Source organism: Bemisia tabaci, chromosome 2 (genome assembly GCF_918797505.1).
Source record: "Bemisia tabaci chromosome 2, PGI_BMITA_v3".
Taxonomy (NCBI): Eukaryota; Metazoa; Arthropoda; class Insecta; order Hemiptera; family Aleyrodidae; genus Bemisia; species Bemisia tabaci.
In genome coordinates, this window is record NC_092794.1 from 35,371,323 (window position 1) to 35,393,503 (window position 22,181).

At 39.1% G+C, this 22,181-nt stretch overlaps 1 protein-coding gene across 1 annotated transcript in view; it reads left to right on the forward strand.

Moving 5' to 3' along the window:
* The window catches only part of Zip88E (Zinc/iron regulated transporter-related protein 88E), a 112,187-nt gene that overhangs the window by 16,464 nt on the left and 73,542 nt on the right, over positions 1-22,181 (forward strand). Inside the window, exon 4 of the mRNA XM_072297219.1 lies at positions 17,569-17,729. Within this exon, the coding sequence (XP_072153320.1) occupies positions 17,569-17,729 (161 nt within the window). The remainder of the gene's footprint in view (positions 1-17,568; positions 17,730-22,181) is intronic.

Genomic DNA, 22,181 nt, shown 5'->3' on the forward strand with positions numbered 1-22,181 from the left:
ATACAAATGAAATCCCCGGGTTCCCGAAAAGGGGCCATTTTTAGGGAGGCTTTTTGGCTCAATAACTCTTGAATTTACAAAATGTCGGCGCATTATGTTATTATTAGTGTATGATTAGATAAATAAGACCGATTAAGCGTGAATAATCAATGGGAAAGTGAACGCGTCAAGACTTTTTCGGCGCTAGATCGGCTGTTATTCCCACTGTGCTTCGCCCCCTCCAAAAATTTCTCAAGATTCCTCTTTGGTCGCAAAATTGACGTCGATTCTCAAGAAAAAGACGGTTTCCCAGGTAATTGACCCCGAGGACTCTGAATTTCATAGTTCCGAAGCTCCGTTACCCGCCCTTTTGGGGAGAAACCGTCTTTTTCTGGAGAATCGACGTCAATTTTGCGACCAAAAAGAGGAATCTTGAGAAATTTTTCGAGAGGGCGAAGCCTCCCTCCTCAAGGGTTACTTTCTGCCGTTCAAGGGGGTCAATTAGAACTCTTGGGGGTCACTTAAGATGTAAATGTGTTCTGCCCCTCAATTTGGATGCAATCAATTTGCGATTCGGAAAGGAGCCCCGATTTGTAAAATTGGGCCCCCCGTTTACTCTCCAAGGGGTGATAGAGGAGCTTCGGGACCATGAAATTTGGATTTTTCGGGGTCGATTACTTGGGAAACCATCTTTTTCTGGAGAATCTACGTCAATTTTGAGACCAAAGAGAAATTATGGAGGGCGGTACTGTCCCCCTCTTCAGGGGATCATTTTTGGGCCTTGGATGGGCCGATTATGGATTTTTAGGGGTCAATTTCACATGAAATTTTCCGTGCTTTTCAATTCTGATGTGATTAATCCGCAACTCGGTCGAGAACCGTGACTTTTAGCATCGTGACCCCCCCTTTACCCCCAAGGGTGGGTTGGGGGGTTTCGGGACCAGGAAATTCGGATTCCTCGGGATCAATTCCCTTTTCAGCCCCGCGGTCCCCGACTTCGTGCGACCTAAAAGAACCGAGAAAAAGACCTGGTACGGGTGGTCTGAAACACCCTGTATACGTTTTTCCCCGTGAGAATATACCTAGGGCGCATTTCGTTCGGTTTCATGCAGTTAAGAGGAGATCGATAAGTTGATTCTTATTTTTCCCTTTCCCAGAGAACTTTTTCAACAACGGGGTACTAGGGATAATTTCAAAACCTTTCATAGAAAAGTATCCCCGAATCCCCCTCCTGATCGCTGAATGTTTTTTTATAAAAACACCATTGGCGTATGTGTGCGTGACGAAATGAATGATTGAATATCTAATGTGGCGAACGATCCAATACGCTATCAGCCTATTCTCCAAACGTTTCTAAAATGTTGACATAAGCTTAAGAAGGTACCTTTCCGTCAGTTTTGAAGAAATTCTCCTCTGTTTTCGTTATCCCCCCCCCCCCCCAAAAAAAACCAACAAATTAGTAGTTCCTTCTAAGTCCCCGGACTACGGCGTGATTGCGTACCCCTCCAATTCTGAAGATTCTCCTACTGGAGCTGGGTTCCCCCGTCCCTCCCATTATTATATTAGTAATATTTTTAAATTACCCCCACCTTTTTTAAGATTGACTTTTTTTATTTAATTCGGATTCCTTGGGGGTCAATTCCCTATTCAATCCCGCGGTCCACGACTTCGTGCGACCTAAAACAACCCAGATAAAGGCCTGGGACGGGTGGTCTGAAACACCCTGTATTTGAGGAATGGATAAGGGTCCACCCCGTTTACTTCCTCTGATGGCGTGAAAGTTGACCTCACCTCCCAAACTCAATAAAAATTAAACCAATAAGAAGCGTACACTCGAATAATTTTGCTTTTTTCCGAACTATCCTCCAAACAATTTGTCAATCAGAGTTTGTTCGCCAGAGACACAGATGCGTCATGCTCCCTCTTCAATTCGCCCACGACATTAAAAAACTGAGCTTTTTGATAAATAAAGAGGCAACTATCAAAGAGTGATTTATATTAGCTCTGTCGCAAGAAAGTCAGGACCCGATACATGCCGTGCCTTACTGAATTTACATGCGTTTTCAAGTTGTGACACAGGCAGTTCTTTCTCGCGGCATGGCAAAGAACTAGTGCAGGCGCATTGTTCATTTTTAGGGTCACGTGGCACCATTAGTGATTGAAGTGTGGAGGATGTCTTAATCTCTTCGTCTTGATGTCTAGAAACAGAATTTCGATGTTGGCATTCTCAATTTTCAAAAAGTCACCTCCTATCCAAGATGGCGGCCAAAATCACCCCCGGGCGGGCGGGAGGATGATATTTACCAAAACAAATTTATTGGTCGACTCAGGTATCGATTCCTATCTATTTCTAGTCGTAGAACTCAAATCCGCAGTCCATAATTCACTCAGACCATTTTAAAGGCCCCAAATCCAAGATCGCGGCCAAAAACGGGGTAGGGGGCACATGCTCCTCAAAGTGCCGAGTAGGGTGTTTATCCTTAAGTTATTTGGGTCGTAAAATACGAAAATGAAGTTAAATTTACATTATCGGGGGGGGGGGGGGGGGGGCTCTAGGCCTCAAAATGGCGGAAAAAATGACCGACGTTGAGGGTAAAAAAATTTTAATAGTCACGTTACGTCATGATAGGTATCGGTTCCCACGTACTTTTGGTCGTAGAATTCAAGCATGTTCAAAATTATCTCTGATCTCCTACGGAGCCCGAAATCCAAGATGGCGCCCAAATTTGGTTCTATATTTGAGGATGGAAGGGTATAAAGCCCTCATGATGACGTGTTGGGTGTATTTTCCCAGGTTTACTGGGTCAGAAAAGCGAAATATGAGGCCAAAATAACTGTTCCTACTCCATGGTAGAGATCTAGGTACAATGTGGCGGCTGAAGTAGCGGAATTATGTCGACAAAAAATTTAAAAGTCGCGAGGTATAATAAGTCAAGTATCGATTTATATAATACTTGAGTCTCAGGTAATTCATCTACGAGCTTCAAAACTTACCATTCTCTATACCTTAACCAACAATAAACTATTGATCATGGATCATCAAAATAGTCTTTTTGAAACCCTAGTAGCACGAAGACGTAAAATTTACAAAAAAAAATTCGTAAAAAGAGACGTAAAATAGACCGAAAGTGAAATTCCGATGTAGTCTTTTTTACAAGAATAATTCGTAAAGAGTACAAGATTTTTTACGCTAAAAGATCGAGTTTCTTTACATAAAAAGTTATGCGCAGAAAAACTCCTGCTTCCTAAAATGATTAAAATGACAAATCGTAAAGAAAAAAATAGAATTTTTACCTATCTGGATCGGTCGTCAATTAATTCTCCTTGAGATCAACTTTCAAATTATTATCCACCTGTCCGGAATGAACCTGGGACCTGCCTATCAGGAATCGAATGCGCTACCTACTGAGCAAACGAGGCTTCTGTATGAGTGGGGCGAATTTGCACTGTATAAGTGAATATTTTTATTGTTGAATTGAAACATTTTTTGAATTTGGGAAAACTGGATAAGGGCAAAAACTACTATTTATCATGAATATTTTAAAGATGGTATACCTACTTTCAAAAGTACCTTTGTTGTTCATGAATATGTGAAAAAAATTATGTACATTTTAATGATATGTCCCCCTTTTTTTCTTTTTCTTTTCTTAAATATTATTAACTTGCATCAATTTTTTATAAGAATGTCTTAACTATTTTGATAAAGATAAGTTATTAAAATCTTCTCGAACTTTTAAAAACTCTGGTTTATTCGTTCAGAACAATGTGTTCTTGTATCCAGTTTTCAGGCTATACTTTTTTTTACAAAAAATCTTTAGGGGACATGAGAATTTTTTGCTTAATTTCCTTGTAATAAAAACTACAAAGGTATTTCCGGTTCGGTCAATTTAGCAGCTTTTCCGTTCAGACATCCCCCCCCCCCAATTTTTTGGGTGTTCCCAAAACTTTTACATAAAAAATATATGCTCGAAGAGGTAAAAGAAAAATAGTGATTTTTTACGTCAAAAAGTCAGAAAAAAATTCAGTGACGACAGATTTAATTATAAAAAATCGTAGTTTCAAAACGAAAAAAAGTTGCCTTCCTTGAATTTCTTTCTGACCTTTTTTTTACGTACAAAATCTGTGATTTCTTACATATTTAATTTTCTTTTCTGAATTTTTTTCCTGATTTTCTATACATAAAAAATCGCGAATTTCTTACTTAAAGATTTCAATTCAATCCCCAATTTTTTTTTACGTCTTTGATTACAAAGAAGCTGTCCCATTTTCCATAGGAAATGGCCGCAAGAGATTTTCCATCCATACTTTCAGGAATCATAACGGATCATCGGAGAGGCCTAAATCCGGTGACCTTTTCCGTCTAGCCCTCCAAGGGGGAGGGGGTCAAAGTTCAAACGCACACACCGCCATAACTTTTCAACGGAGCAACGGATCAACTTGATCTTGGGCTCAAATGAAAGTTCTCAACAAGATCTTTCATTCGATGTATATTAAAGGCTGTTTTTGTAATTTTTTAATGTGAAAAAATCATTGTTTGATTTTTCAAGCCCAAAAAATTAAGTTTTTCGGGGTTTTCTATGAAAGGGAATGCATGAATCGTTACAAAAACCAATCCCAGATAGCACACAATATGCTGTGGATATCCGTACAATATTCGCGGTTTTCGGATATCCTCAGAACATCCATAGAATATCTGCAGATATTCTATGAATATCTAGAATGAATTTCTAGAATATCTGCAAATATTCTATGGATGTTCCATGGATATATTCATGGCCACACAGCCTATGTTTTGAACGACCTATGGATATCCATGGAACATCCAGTGTAAAAAATGATATATGTATCGTCACCTAAGTTAATAGCTGGTTTTTTTTTTTTTTTTTTTTTTTTTTTTTTTTTTTTTTTTTTTTTTTGTCACGCGCAGTATACCGATTTGCGTTTCGGCGCACGGCAGCGGCAATGCGACATTGCTAGTAATTGTGCCGCAGACAATCCCCGGTAAACAATAATTGCCAACTTAACTGACACCCTGACACGGAATTGACGAAAAAATAATAAGGGGGGGGGGGGAGGAAAAAGAAAAGAAAACAAAGTAAAAGGAAGGAAAAAAAAGAAGGAAAAAACGAAAAATAGAAGAATGGGGAGTAGAAAAAGAAGAAAAACCGTAAAAGAGAAAATAAAGAAGAGAGAGAAGAAAGGAGGGAATAGAGGGAGCGTTTTTTATCGCCTCAGATTGCCCCAGACAATATCAAAATTTTCCAGGGGAGGCCCCCACCCCCCTCATCTGGGGACGTTTCATACCCACCAGACTCCCGTCCATGGTGAGGGGGGTGGATAACTTCAGATTAGAGGGAAACACGTATGAATTCAAAAGTTTTCAGGGGAAATGGGCACCACTGACCTGGACTACCCCCCATAAAGCGCCATTCTCGGTTGTACCAGGTCAGACGATTTTGGAGGTTTAGGAAGGAGGGAGTGGTTGTTTAGGAAATTGGTAATAAGTGATCCGAATTTCACAGCCTCGAAGCCTCCCTCCCCCCTTCTCTTCAAGGAGCTTAACGGGAGATCCTAGTCTTATAAGTGCGAAGGTTCTTGATGGGACTGTGAATTAATTGCATCTAAATTTAAGAGTACGCACAAGACTGAAACTTACCCCTGAAAATTCAAAATCTGCCCATCCTATTAATGAACTCGAAAAGAGAGGGATGGTGCCCCTCTCCACGAGTTGCTCCTTGCTTTCAAAATTGACGTAGATTCTCTGGAAAAAAGATGCGATAGGTTTTTGAACTCAGAGTCCTTTCCTTGCCCCGCAGCTCCCTCAGGTCTATGGGGGTGGGGGGCAAAGGGATTCATGGCGATCAATGTCAAGCCTCCCGACCGATTTGCAAATTGATCATATTAAAATGGGTTAGTTGCATGCAGCTGGGATTTTGAATTTGATGACTGTTACCAGCATAACTTTTAACTTTAAACCCGTTTTTCGCATTTGCAAGTTCCGAAATTGAGTCGAAAGCTTCGTAAAAGCTTGATAATAAGTCGCAAAATCGCAGTAAGAAATAAACGATTTTCATTGGCTGTGACGTCAGTTGGTATACAAGGCCCCGCCCACCGCCATCATTCCTATCTCGACCGCGTGTTTACCGAGCCGAAGTATGATCAATTGTGCTATTTAAAGTGTCTAAATTATCTTTTTCCTCGGAAAATACTGTCGGAAATCATGCCAAAAGGTAGAATCAGAACCGTATCTTGATCATAAACTGGAACACAGCGCTAGTTGAGATCAGAAAAGTGATAAGAACAAGTCTATGTTATGGTGTTGTTGCGATTTTTGGTCACCGGCGCCACCAGCGCCTAGAGAGCCCAACTCGAGCTCTGATTGGCCACAACGCACGAACACTGCCGAAGCAGTCTGGGCCCTCTGGGCGCACCCGAATCCGACGGACCGCGCGGCTCTCGGCAGCGGCAGAAGATACGCGAAAAACTCTATTTCAACTCCCTTTTTCACTAAGAAATCATGATGGAGAGCTTTCAAAATTGTTTTGAAATTATTAATCAAATCCTAAAATTTTCATCGACGCAAAGAAATCAAGTCTAGACAAAAAAAAAAATCGATTTTTCGCGAATTTTTGAAAAGACCGTATTTACACGTATTTGACATACGGCGAACCTTGGTGTATACCATGTGACGTCACGCAGTTCCAGTTTCGAAGCGCGGGAAAAGACCCGTTTCAAATGGCTTTTGACTTTGAGGACCTTTTTCTCAAAGTTCCGGTGACCGGAAAATTATTTAAAAAATACCTCAATACTCAGTAGACCTCAAACTTTTAGAAATTGAATTAAAAAAATTTCATGCAACTACCCCATTGAAGAGTAAATAAATGTTTAAACTTTTAAGACCGTCATAACTGCTTTAAGTTCAAAATGGGTCCACTTAACGCCCGAAAACGACCACTTACGACCCCCCTCCCCCCCTCAACAAATTACTTTCAAGTCGCAAAATTGACGCAGATTCTTCAGAATAAAATAGTTCCTGGCACATCAATGCTTGTACATCGCAAAAAAACAATTTTTTAAGGGAAAACTATGATTCAATTATTGGCGTCAAACAGTGAAAACCATTGAAAATTAAAAAATCGTCGAGACAGATTTGATTGGCATCTGCATAATATGGTAGAACTGTCTCTAAACCTCGAAGCATCCTTGATCCGTGGCTCCCCCCCCCCCCCCCCCCCCAGTATTTCCCACCTCTTTTTTGGGATCAAAACTTGCGCTCGTTATTTTGGGGGGGGGGGGGGGGGGGGCGCTCGTTATTTTTTTTCTTTGCTGTTGTTCGATGAGTCAGTAGCTCTGGCTCCTTGCATGGCAACGCCGAAATCTTCCTCGCAGCCCGCGTCGCGTCGTTTGAATTGTCGGCCCGGATCAGCTGCTGCCACGCCATGCCATCTTGCTCCAGAGAGAAAATTCTAAAATTTTTCGGCGTTAGACCAGAAGCGTCACTACGCGCGTACGGTTTACGGGACGGCTCCACCATGATGTGCTGAGCCAAGCTGTTACCGTTGTCTCGTATTCATTCAGATGAAAGACATGTAATTTTATTTCTTTAAATTTTTTATTCTCTTGACTGCCAAGTGATCATAATATTCTTTGATTGTATGACTTCGGCCACTATGTTTTTCTGACTTACTGACTTACATGATAATTTTTTAACAGCAGAAATCTTATAGGTATTATCTTATTGTTGCGGCACTGCCGCATGCCGTGTGCCGGTCTATCGATTCATTCTTGCTTTCTCTGTAAATAATTAGTTGCTGCTAAAATATTTGACTTAAGTGCAGGGAGGGGGAGGGTTCCTTTGGTAATTTTACGAATTTAAGTTGATTCGTCACTGTTTCTGACGTGTGATGTATCGCATCGATTAAGTAAAAATTCTCGGCAGATTTCGAATTTTTCGCTAATAAAAGAACGATAACCCTTGCGCGTGGGCCTATATTGAACGCGAGGTTTTTTCCCTATAAAAAGGTCCTGATTTCGTTTCTCTGAATTATTGCCATAAAAAATTTGGCAATCGGTAACTAGCTGCTTAGTGTGCTCCCAAGGAAGTGAATAGGGGGTCACCTCTGCACTCATGAGAGTCTGGGGATCTTCAGTCCCGTCCGTGCGTCCCCACGCGTCCTGTAGATTAAAAGGTTTGGTTGGCGGACTTCTGGCTTCACGGTTGATTTTTTTGTGTTATTTATTTTTCAATCCATTTTATTTATCTACTAATTTTTCATTTATTTATTTCATTTTTTATATTATTTTATTCAATTTCATTCATTTATTTTTCTTTTTTTCAATAACTACATAAAGGTAATTTTTTGTATTTGATTCATGTGTTATTCACTTCATTTTTTCCAAAAATTGATCTACTTTTTTATTATTTTTGTTTCTTTGAAACTGCGTTTAATGCAGAAATTTCCAAGAATTTTCCATCATGGAATCGGCGCGGCGCTGGGGACGTTCATGCTCGCTAAATTACCCTCGATTAACAAGCGAACTTGCCACTTCTCATGAGAGCCCCTTCCCATGGGAGTCACTTCTCAGGGGAATTGATCCCCTGCCCTAAACAGCCTGAGTGAATATCCCATGAGAAATTTTTAACAGGGAGCTTTGTTATTCTATGCTTTCGCTTTTGGAGTAGGACATGAAATCTGCAGGTTAATATTGTTCACATTAAATTGAGACACTTTAGGAACGGACTAATGTGAACCAGATAATTAACGAGCCTTTCATGAATTTATGAAACACCGAGGAAAGTATCACTTCACGCACAGTATTAAACTGCGAAAATCACTTGGTGCCCCGAGATCAAGATAACGAAGGTGGACACACTCGAACAGGCACAACTTCCCTTTACCTAATTAGACTGCGATTCCAGGATATTGATTGGTGCCGACTTTGGCTGCGCACGCGCATTAGACTTTTTGAGCAATCAGCGCCTCGAAATGTAGCTCCACCTAGCGCTCCTCGCATGTACCACCTTTTCTAGGGCGAAGTGTTTCGGATTACCTACGTAGAGTTCTACGTCCCGGCAACGTCGACAGCGAAACGTTTACGCACTACACATTGGACAACGTGGATTTTAACGTTTTAGAAATCGGAAGTCGGAACGTTCTTGGAACGTTTCACGGTAAACGTTGATGTCTAGGTACGTCCTTGAAACGTCCGATGTTATCCGAGAGGTTTTTTTATATTACGTGGTAAAGTTGCGAATTTTCCCATTTAAAAAATGCAAATTTGTATTTTTTGTCATAGTTCGTTTGAGCGTTATAGGTACTGGGCCGATTTCCATGATTTTTGCAGTTACCCAGATAGAAAAATTTATTTTCTGCAAACTTTCGGAAACGTTTCCACAGGAATGTAGGAAACCGTACGGAAATGTAACCGCGGAAGTCTCTCCGTCTTCGCCCAGAAACTAGGCTTTCCACTTCCAATTGGAAAGGTTTCCGCAACGTTATATTCTTTCCATACAACATGAGATATGACAGATGCTCCGCAGCCCGTGACAAGATATACAATAAAAAACAAAAAAGCGGGTAACAGGTAAAAAGCCACGTAGCCTTGTTAACAGTTTTTTTAATTGTTTTTATTGTATTTCCGTACGTTTCCTGGACAGTTGCGGAAACCCTTCCGCATGCAGAGTTGCCGACACTTAACGCGGAAAGGGATGCCAGATCATGGTCGCGACAGAATGAAGGTTTAGCAGAAGCGTTACGGTAAACTTTCCGCAGCAAGGCAGAGATAGGCCCTAGGTATATCAATTGGCTTTCCTCGGAAACATTTCTATGAAGTTTCTGCAACGTTGCCACAATAACAACCGTTTCCGAGCACGCCTCCCACTTCCACCTTGACAAGATTTCCGCAATGTTTCAGCCTTTCCCTCCAACGTTATCCTGGACAGTTGCGGAAACGGTTCCAGATGTTTCCGGCAATCACCGCGGGAAGGGATGCTCAATCCTCTCCGTGGCAACGTGGCCCTAAGAGCTCCGAAGAATGCCTGACATAATGCATTTTTCTATAAAGTTGAGGCAACTGTTCTAGCGCAACGTTTTCGGAACCCTTGTATCCCAAGTAGCAGAGGTTGCAACAACCTGCAACATAATCGTTTGATTCTTGCAACTAATAGATTGATGTGCAGATTGCCTACTCTCTCCACCGAAGGAGATATCATTGTTGGAACTAGTTGCAATTTAGTTGAAACATGTTTCAACTTCAAAGTATTGCTGGATTCCTATCTTTAGATTTTAAACAACTTTGGTTCCGCAATTTTGCAATCTCAGCAGGTTGCAACTTTGTCTTCCGATCAGATCGCCGAAAATCGGCACTTATCGACCAAAAGTTGACCGAAAGTTGAAACTTTGTTGCAACTAATACCAACATTGTTTCAACTTGTTGCAACATTTACATGAAAAATGTTTCTTGGGATGTCATTCATTACCGATGCTTTGCCTAGAGGTGGTGTAAGAAACCATATCCGAGAAACATCATTTTGGAAAGGTTTCGGTAGGTAAACTTAATTTTACAGCCCTTGTGGCAATTCTTTCTGTAGGAAGGCTGTCAAAACTTTGCAAAAATAGCTCTCTGTAACACTGCAGGGTCTTTTTGCTACCAGGGATGTTTTAGTCACCTTACGGTAATGTTGTGAAACCGATTTCCAGGAGCTGAAGTCTGGCTTCACTGCAGCGGAAACGTTTCAGAAATGTACTTTAAACAAGCCACTGGCAAGACATTTTTCGATAAAGTTTCCGAAATGAGTTTCTAGAAACATTTCCGAAATTCTTATTTAATTATCATTTCGGAACCCTTGTGGAAGCTTTCCTTTATAATGAACACCTGTATCCCAAGTAGCATTTTGCATCGAATAAATTGCAACTTAAATGAAATAAAATTTCCAGATGATTTCAACTTTTTTGCAAGAAAATTTCAATTATTTTACAACATCTGACCCCCCCCCCCCCCCATTGTAAAAAAGTTGCAATTTTTTTGCAAAGAAATTTCATTATCGATGACCTTTAAATTTCAACCCCTAAATTTTCCGCGGAAATTAGAATAATTCGAACCCATACTTACCTGAAGTCCTACGACGTTTAGCAGCGTAAAATACCGGACGCCCTCGTGCGGACTTGAACGCGACCCGCGAGTGTCATAGCCCAGCACTCTGCCACTGAGCCACAGGCAGCTGATAATGAGTCGGGTTAAAATCACGCCTGTTTAGGCTGTTATAGCATGCATTGCGTGAGTGCGCGGCTCAACTTCCATCATAGATTTGATTATCGCCGTGTTTTCTCAGGCTTCTTTCTTTTGCCTATTATTTATTTATTTATTTATTTTTTTTTCGTGTTATTTTTTTTTCGTGTTATTTTTTTTTCGTGTTATTTTTTTTCGTATTATTTTTTTTGTGTAATTTTTTTTTCGATATCACGTAATAGGTACTTACACTAAATTTACACCGGTGTAAATTACACCACATACTAACTTGAGAACTTAAAAATATTTTCCAAAAAATATTTTTAAAATATTTTCAAAACTTTCTTAAGGGATATTTTCAAAATGTTTACAGGCAATATTTTTGAATTATTTTAAAAATATTTTAATTACAATATTGTCATGAAAATATTTTGATAAAGGTGACAATGTTTTCAAAATATTTTCAAAATATTTTGTGCTATCTGGGTTAGGTGAGACTCTCATTGGTTCGGGTGGGATACCAAGTGCATACCTATTTATCTTCGCAAATGCAGGACTTTTATGTATAACTCCTCTTCACCACCTGCTGTTTATTGTTTATTTGAGGGTGAAGATTGAAGATAATCTTTCAAGTAAGGTGATAGGATTTGCGCAGAACTATGAACAAAAGAAAGGAAATATTCGAAAGAAAAAAAAATTACTTGAATTAGCCGTCACGAATACTGCTCTTGATCAAGAATAAGATCACTCGAATAAAGCAGAATCCTGCTTGATATGAGCGGCTTTCTTCTCAACGCACGCATTTTTCAGCTTAAGACAAGAGAAATTTCATCTTTGCGGCGTATTCAAGAATATTTCTCGTAACATAGAGTCATGTTTTTCCAGTCCAGAAGCTATTCCACTAGTTAAAGAGGCTTGTGAGATGCATATGCATTGTACTGCTCTAAAAATTTTCCGAGAATTTTCCATCAGAAATGTTTTTTTACAAAGAACAAAACGGAGAGACATACGAGTCAATCTTCACCCTCAAATAAACAGCAGGTGGTGAAGAGGAGTTATAAATAAAAGTCCTGCATTTGCGAAGATAAATAGGTATGCACTTGGTATCCCACCCGAACCAATAAGAGAGCTATTAAAACCGCATTAAAGAGAAATAGAAAGAGCCGTATGCAAAATGACATTTTTTGCCCCCCTCCCCCCCACTAAAACTTATTCAAACTTCTTCTATCAGTTACTAATACTGGAGCGCTTCTTTCCCCAAATTTTCTGACCCCCAAAAAATTTTGGGGGGGCGCTAGAGGGGATGGAAGTCAAAACCTGTGAACCTCGATATCTTTCGCACGATATAAGATCTTCAGGCCCGGTTTGGACAAAAAATCGTCTAAAATTACATACTTTAAGATTCTAAAGGTCAAAATCCCAAAATTACATTTTTAACTTAACTTATGTGCTTCTTTCAGTTTTTGAGGAAAAACAATTTCTTTTAAACACACTAAACTAAAAGAGCACAATTTTGTATTTGAACCAAAACCAGTTTTTTTAAATTGCACGTCTTTTTCCGCATCCAACGAGTGGTCATGTACGCTGGGGAACCGAACGGTTCCGGAGTTATGATCGATTGAAGTTTCCGCTTTAATTTTCCGACCGATTTTCGCGCGCAAAAAGGTCGGATTTGACTGTTATTAAATCAGATTTAATGTTCAAACTGAGCAAAATGCATTATTAGGGACTCTTGAGGATAGCTGAGTTCAGAAATTACAGATACTTCCAAAAATTTCACGTTTTTAAAATTACAGCTCCGTACAGGACCACTGAGCGGCCAGTCGGCGCTCTGTGGGCCTCTAAAATAGCGCTACGGAGCTGTAGTTTTAAAAACGTGAATTTTTTGGAAGTATCTGTAATTTCTGAACTCAGCGACCCTCAAGAGTCCCTAATAATGCATTTTGCTCAGTTTGAACATTAAATCTGATTTAATAACAGTCAAATCCGACCTTTTTGCGCGCGAAAATCGGTCGGAAAATTGAAGCGGAAACTTCAATCGATCATAACTCCGGAACCGTTCGGTTCCCCAGCGTACATGACCACTCGTTGGATGCGGAAAAAGACGTGCAATTTAAAAAACTGGTTTTGGTTCAAATACAAAATTGTGCTCTTTCAGTTTAGTGTGTTTAAAAGAAATTGTTTTTCCTCAAAAACTGAAAGAAGCACATAAGTTAAGTTAAAAATGTAATTTTGGGATTTTGACCTTTAGAATCTTAAAGTATGCAATTTTAGACGATTTTTTGTCCAAACCGGGCCTGAAGATCTTATATCGTGCGAAAGATATCGAGGTTCACAGGTTTTGACTTCCATCCCCTCTAGCGCCCCCCCAAAATTTTTTGGGGGTCAGAAAATTTGGGGAAAGAAGCGCTCCAGTATCAGTAACTGATAGACGAAGTTTGAATAAGTTTTAGTGGGGGGGGGGCGCGAAAAATGTCGTTTTTGCATACGGCTCTTTATATGAAAAATAAATGTTTCCATAATTTCTTTCCCCGATTTCCGCAAGAACCTCGTGAAGCGCATTTTGCCCGTTTCCGTTGTCCATATCAGTAAATGGACAAGTACCCGGAGTAAATCTGTGCTGTTCGACACAAATATCCCTGGGACACAGAAAAATTAGAAGGCAACACGCCGACTGCATCAATATCATTGATGTTTGGTGTATTTGAAATCCATTTCGGAAGAGACAAGGGTTTCTTGAACAAGTCAATGGTGCATTTAAAAATGCACTGAACATGTGACAACTCTGCGAAGGGCTTGTATTGAGAAGGAAGACTATCCCATGTAGCAGTGATCGCGATAAATTGCGAATTAATCGGAGAATGTATCGCGATTTTATCGACGTCGATTTATTGCAATAATATCGGATATAAAATATCGCGATAAATTGCGATTTCATCGCATTAAATTGCAATTAAATCGCGATTCTATCGACGGCGATTTATTGCGATAAATTGCGATTTCATCCCATTAAATTGCAATAAAATTTCGATTTCATTGAACGAGATGAAACGAAAATTGAGCCCTACACTTAAAAATTATTCATGTTCTCCTTGTACTGGGAGAATAGCGCGGATCGCTTGCCGGACAGCGGCTCAGCGAGGAGGAAAAGTTGTGACGTCATGGGTTAGATGTTGCTCTTGTTTCCCGTGTGAACCGCGGCCAGCCCTAGATTGATCAGCACTTTTCGTGAGATGCTATTGGCGTAAAGGGGTAGGACGCGCGGGACGTAGGAAGCGGCGGTGCACGGTGACGCGCGTTTTCCGGAAAATTTCTAAACTCAGTCGCTCATGTTCGCCGGGATGGGAAATGTCGCGATTCCGTGTAGTGTCCAGGTGCACGTAAAATTCCATCCCTGAGTCCTCAAAGTGTTTTTCGGCGGTGTCGAATCAACCTCCGTAGACCTCTGGAATAGAGGATCAGCACATTAGAGTCGTCCGACCGTTGCCCCCGCCAAGTCATTGAGTGCGGTTCAACCCTTCCGTCAACGTTTTGAGTGAAAATTCGTCAGCAGCCTCCGCGAGACCCCCGGCATAGAGGATCAGCACATTAGAGTCGTCCGACCGTTGCCCCCGCCAAGTCCTGGTGTGCAAGCTGTAGTTTTTGTCTAGTTTTGAGTTTCGGTTGTTTTGGAGAGTTTTTGGAAGTTTGGAAGATTTTGAAGGAGATTTAGTTGTGTTTTTCGGTTTCGTTGTTCTGAAACTTGATTCGTGTATGCTGTCTATGATTATTAAATCAATCAATCATTCCTTTAATCAACCAATTGTTGTCTTGTCATCATTCAACCATGTGAGCTATCCGTGGCTCCTAAAATTCGCGGATTGGTGGAGACCTCGCCTTTTAGGCGCCCCCGAAATTATTCACGCTCTTTACGCCCCCAGAGCGAGCCCGTGTCAAGTGCGTTGCCGGGCGAGTTTTAGCCCTTTCAGAGATTTTGCAGAGATAAAATTGAAATTTCTAATCAACACCCAATAACGTATGAATGACGCTTATGAAAGATGTTCTCGAGCGGAGGTGTGAGAACGACTCGATACGAGGTTGGGCGTGGGGTTTGAATGGTACGCCCACACTGAGAAAAAATTCTCGGCGTTTTTACCAAGGTCCGTTGGTAACTTTACCATCTCAATTTTTTTTACCAATTATTGGTAATGCTACCAAGGGAGACTGGTAAGCTTACCTAAAAACCGGTATTTTTACTGGTTTTTTCAGGTAGGAATATGTACCACTTTTATTCGTAATCAATTTCCGGTAACTTTACCATTTTATCTCGGTAATTATACCAAAGTCGATAAAAACTGTTGGCGTTTTTACCAAGATCGGTAACTTTGCCATCTCACTATTATTGGTAATTTTACCGAGACAGAATTATGAGATTACCAATAGAACCTCATTTTACCAACCGTATTTAAAGGTATGAAATAAAATACAGAGGAGGGAAAATAAAATAAAAAAAAAAAAAAAATCAAATGAAAACTCTGTGTCAGTCAACGCAATGACAAAAGTTGTCAGGTTGCGAAGCGCCGATCCATGCATAAGAGGCCTCAATTCGCACCCGTGAATCATATAGCGGCCATAGCCCAGTGGAAAAGTGCTGGCCTACCATCGTGGCGACTGGGGTTCGAATCCCCGCGGAGGCTCCGGAGATTTTACGCTCGTCTTCGTCAAAGGACCTGACGGCTGAACCTTACGGCATGCAATCGGCTAATAGCGTGGACTCCTTTTTTTTGGCGATTTTATCGGTGATAAAATCGCTAGGATCATCAGCATCTGAGCGATTATCCTCGCGATAAAATTGCAATAAAATCGCGAAAAGATCGAGGATAATCGCTCAGATGTTGATGATCCTAGCAATTTTATCGCCGATAAAATCGAGGATAATCGCGATTTTATCGCCGATAAAATCGCGATTTCTCCGTTGAAAAATGCTACTTGGGATGTTTTCCGGAAAACAAAAAGAGTGCACCGCGAATTGGAGGATTATTGAATGGATTTCAAAATTAATAAGGCCACAAAGGCAAGAATAAGAAAATCGTCTTTGAGCATATCTATGGATCAACACATACAATAATAAGACGCCAACCGAACGTTTCCGACTTTCTCCGAATATATACTGAAAGTTCGGCGCGAATAACCGAAATGATCGGTTTCCGTGACATTAAAAGTTCGGTAAAACCTTACCGAACTCGGTTGGGCGTGTGTCCCATAACGCCGTAATGCTGTTCGATTCACAAAACCAAATTGCCAGGTTCATGCCACCAGGTCTAAAAGGTTTGTGCCACCGAACAACCATATACCGAAGGGTTCGGTGAAAATCACCGAACTTTTTTTTTCAGTGCAATGATATCAGTATGTTCCCATGATGGGACCAAGAGATACCAAACTTTACATCAACTCTTTATCATGATAGCAAGAAAGTCCAAATTGATATCATCATGTTACCATATTTGTGCAATGTTGTTAACAACATTTTTTTTAAAATCATGTTTATATCATATTGGGACTTGTCATATTGCTAGCATGTTGGTCTTTTACCCCAAGTTGATATCACGTTGATACCATGTTGACATCATCATGATGACATCATCATGATGACATCATCATGATACCGACATGGGCGTTTTGGACCCTGTTGGTAACAACATGGTCTCAACATGTTACCAACATGGTCATTTTTAGCAGGGTACTTTCTGGACGACCCTCCCTTGTGTCTAAACACTGATAAATGATACCTATGATCCACCAAGTTGCAGTGATCGTGACAAATAGTGATTTTATCAGTTGATTGACGCGATTATATCGGTGGCAATTCATTGCGATACTGTCGAAAAAAAAATTGTGATATATGGCGATTCAATCGCTATGCATCGCAATTTTCGGTTCGATAGAATCGCGATCAATTCTTGCCGATTAAATCGAGATTAAATCGCCATAAATAGCGATTTTTATTTTAATAACATCTCGATAAATTTCTGGGCGATAAAATCGCGATTTTATTGCAACAAGATCGAGGATAATCGCTCAGATGGTGATAATCCTACCGATTTTATCGTTTGTCGCCGATAAAATCGCAATATATCGCGATTTGGGGAGCTCTTCATTTTCTTGGTGAACGATCTACACAACTATTCATTATGCAATCCAGCAGATGTTAGATTTCTTTTAAGAAAAGACAGATAGCATGATTTAAATAAGGATAAAGAGAATGAGATACTTGATGGGAAGAATTAGAACTTCCTTTTCGTATCTGGGGTTTTTTAAAAGAAATATTTGAAATAAAGTACATTTTTTGGGTTCACCTTTCAAATATGATTTGATTTTCAGTGGATCCTCTGTTGAATGGAACTTCTCATCATCACTATGGAGCAATTCCTCGACCAATTGAAAATGATTTGAACTTTTCCTCTGAAGAAAGTGATGGGAGTGCTTCCTCCTCGCGTGCAAGTCATAATTCACCATCAACTACAAAGAGAAAAGCTGAAAAGGTAGAGAATAAACTTACCTATCTTCATGTTAAAAAAGAAATGAAAAAACACGTTTGGGAGGTTTATCAGAAACTTAGATCATGGTTTTGTCCATTTGCCATGGTGGTTGGTATGTTTCTCTTCCAAAGAGGCAAAACTTACTTGCAAATCTAAATCCGAATTCCAAGTCCTAAAGTATAATTTTTTTCAAAAAAAAAAAAAGTTGCAACAAGTTTGCCAAAATGTGCGATAATGTTTATCTGAAAGTTTCAATGATGTTGAATTTTTAAGACAACATGTATGATAAGGACCGAAAAAGTCAATGATGGTGTCGGAAGAGAAGTTGCAACATGTCTTATTAAGTTTTGCTCGCATATCGCAACCTTACTACTGCAACATTGCTTTGAACTTTACGAAAGTTTCGAATTATTGCCAACGCTGCCAAGTTTACGATAATATGAAATTTCTCCACCATTTCTAAAATTCAGGAATATTTTATTTTTTACCAAAATGAGCAAAATTAATGAAACTCTAAATTTTAGTAAAGTTGCCTGATTTACGAAAATACATTTTTTAATCAACAACGCTCAATTTCTCGGAAATTTCCAAAACTTGAAAATATTCCTAAATTTTATAGACATTCGGAATTGTTCAAAAGTTGCTAAATTCTTAAAGATACTCACTAAATTTTTCCTTTATTACTTCTCAGTTAGCAGCTTAATATTCTGTAAACACTCTGATAATATTTCGATGCAAATTCAAAATGTTCTGACAGTGCTGTGAGAACATTCCGGAATATTCTCACAACATTCTCAGAGCATTTTCGTGAGACAAAGGGAAATCCCCAGAGTATTCTGGGGATATTTGAAAATCCCCAAAATATTATGTGGACATTCAAGCGATATTTGAAAAAAATGCTTGAAAAGTTCATAGTTCATTTTTGGGATGACCTCAGGATATTCGTAAAATCCCCAAAATATTCACCGGATATCTTGTGGACATTGTCATAAAAGTGATATTAGTCCCTCCCTCCCTTTCCAGCAGTGGATGAAATGAGTCCTAAATTAACTCCATCGAGGACATTGAAAGAAAATTCGCCATGAAGTCGCGAACATTCCCAGCTTTCTTGAGAACAGTACGCATAAAACATTATGAAAAAACTGAAAACAATTGATTTGTTCGGATTTAAACAGATCAATTGATTTTAGTTTTTTCATCTACTCACGAATAGTTGAAAAATCAGCGACTTTTTGTTCAATTGTGTGTGTTTTAAGTACCTACTATAGTCAGGAAAAGTAGAAAACTTATTTCCACGAGCTGGAAACGTTGGATGGTCCAATGTAAATTTTCTTTCAACGTCCTCAAGGAAGTTAATTCAGGGCTCATTTTATCCACTGCTAAAAGGGGAAGAGATATGTTTTTTTGTTGTCCTGAAGGAAAGTAGAAAAAAACATGCGTATGATCAGAGACCACTAGAATGGATAATAAATGACAGGTGTTTCCTTTCAATGTCCTAAATTTTACGACGAGAATTAGTCATTAAAAACAACATTCAAAGCCACGAAAAGTTAGTTTCTCAAAATGTTGCAATTCCTTTATGTTGCATGGCATTGCAATTTGACACCTATTTGTATGGCTGTACCTGACTCATTTTATCCATAAAAAGTTGGGTATAAAATTTTTCAGAGGGATTCAAAAGGTCATTATTTAAATACGTGATACAAAACTGAACTGCTCAACCAGCTTGCCTTGAAAAAGACATGGTTTTAGCTATTAAAAGAGAATATTTGTATGAATCCTTTTTTACACTTGATATGCATTGGAACCTATCCCAATGAAAATAAACAGAAAGTACAATTGGAAAAACATACGTTGAAACCAAAATATCAAGAACAAAAGCAGCTTTATTCATAATCAGTATTAAAAATGTAGTAGTAATCATAGAAACAAAATATATAACTTATAGGTAATTAAATTGTTTTTGAAAATATTTGAAACACTCTTAAAAATAATGAAATTTGGTACAAAGCAGCAGACAAACATTTATGAGAAATTATTTCTTGTTGGGATTTATCAGTCTCAATTCATCGTAATCACAGCCAAAGATACCTCTTGACCATCGGGAGTTCATCACATTTACGATTGCCATTGCCATTTTTGTTGCCATTGTGATTGAACCAACAGGAACGAAGAAAGATATGGAAAACAAAGGGTTTGTCCTCTCTGAAAATGAAAAGAAAATGAAATAGTTAAATAAGTTACACGCCGGGCCATTTTCTTCTTTCGGATCGAATTCCTTGATTGGATTTAGCCTCAGACATTGATCTTAATTGTAAACACTATATCAATTGGTACCTAGAGAAGAAAAAAACATTTGACCATCGGTATGATTATTAGGCACATGGTAAAGCTGCGGAGAACTAGATCCAGCCCTCCACAGCAAATACAGGAAAAGGCATGCCTTTCCTACCTTCAAATTTGTGTAGTCCTGCGGCTTCGCCAAGTTTGAATACAAGTTTTCTGCAAAACTAGCTGTGCAAGATCTCAAATCTGACGCCCGTGTTCACTCCTACATGCAGACGATTTTAGTGCTAAGTGTAAAATTTGGGCAGTAAGCAGTACACTGTCTTAGCCTGACACTCCCAAGTAGCATTTTGCAACGAAAAAATTGCAATTTAAATGAAATAAAATTTCCCGATGATTTCAACTTTCTTGCAAGAAAATTGCAATTATTTTACAACATCTGACCCCCTCATTGTAAAAAAGTTGCAATTTTTTTTTTTGCAAAGAAATTTCAATATTGACGACCTTTAAATTTCAACCCCTAAATTTTCCGGGGAAATTATAATAATTCGAACCCATGCTTACCTAATGTCCTACGACGTTTAGCAGCATAAGATACCGGACGCCCTTGAGTGGGCTTGAACCCGACCCGCGAATGTCATAGCGGAGCACTCTTCCACTGAGCTACAGGGAGCTGATGATGAGCTGGGTTGAAATCACGCCTGTTAAGGCTGTTATCGCATGCATTGCGTCAGTGCGTGGCTCAACATTCATCATAGATTTGATTAACGCCGTTTTTCTCAGGCTTCTTTCTTTTGCCTATTATTTATTTTTTTTTGTGTTATTTATTTTTTTCATATTTTTTTTGTCTGATTTTTTTTTTCGATATCACGTAATAGGTACTCACACTAAATTTACACCGGTGTAAATTACACCACATACTAACTTGAGAACTTAAAAATATTTTTAAAATATTTTCAAAACTTTCTTAAGGAATATTTTTAACATGCATGTTTACAGGCAATATTTTTTAATTATTTTAAAAATATTTTTTGTAAACATTTTCAAAATATTCCTTTAAAATGTTTTAAAAATATTTTGAAAATATCTTAATTACAATATTGCCATGAAAATATTTTGATAAAGGTGACAATATTTTCAAAATATGTTGGGCTATATGGGTTAGGTGAGACATTTAAGTCGAAAAAACTTTAAAACAACTAGAGAATTGGATGCCAGGCACATGGCGTGAATTTGTTACAACATGATTGCACCGAAATTGCAGTCTTTATAGTGCCTTGAAAAAGAAGGTTAGGCAACAAGCATAATCTACATTTCTTGCAAACTTATTGCAATAAAATTGCAACTTTTTAAGCGCCTTCAAATGAACGTATAGGCAACAAGCAAAAATTGCAATCAACTCACAATCCATTGCAATGAAATTGCAATCCATGCTACTTGGGCTCAATCACTAAAACGTGTCTAGAAATCAGAATATTATAGGGTAGGTGGAGGTAAAAGGCCGCACGGGGAAAAAGGCCGCACCCGGCTTTTTTCCCGAAAATTGTTTAGGTTGGCACCGGGACTGTGTCAGTTTTGTTGGTAGTGGTGGTGCTGTTGTGTTGAGTGTTGACGTAGTTTCAGACCGAACCAACGGACCGAACGGACGCGTTCCCTCAAAAATATGAGGAGAGTTAATTTTTCGTGAAAAAGAATCGATTTCTCCAGTTTTATTTGGGTCAATTTCAAGTTCTATAGTTGATAGAAAAATTCGGACGAGCTGCAGTTCGAACAATGATAAGGATGGTTTGAATATCCCGCAGTCACTTTTGGGCCAATGGCCTTGGCTTTGACTTTTGAGGTTACGGTTACCTACGTCATGAAATATGGGGCAAAAGGCCGCATGCGGCCTTCACTAAAATAACATAATACTTAATCTATCAACTAATACTACCAATACTAATACTAATACTTAATCTATCAACTAATACTACCAATACTAAATATTTTACTACATATTTTACTGAATATTATTAATAATTACCAAAGATCCTAAAATGTAGGGTAGATGGAGGCAAAAGATCACACTTTTCCGTTGCGGCCGTCTGTCCGCCACCGTATCGCATGGAAATTCTGGAAATGTGGTAAAATATCAACTATAGATTCTTAGGCATGAAATGGCACACTTTC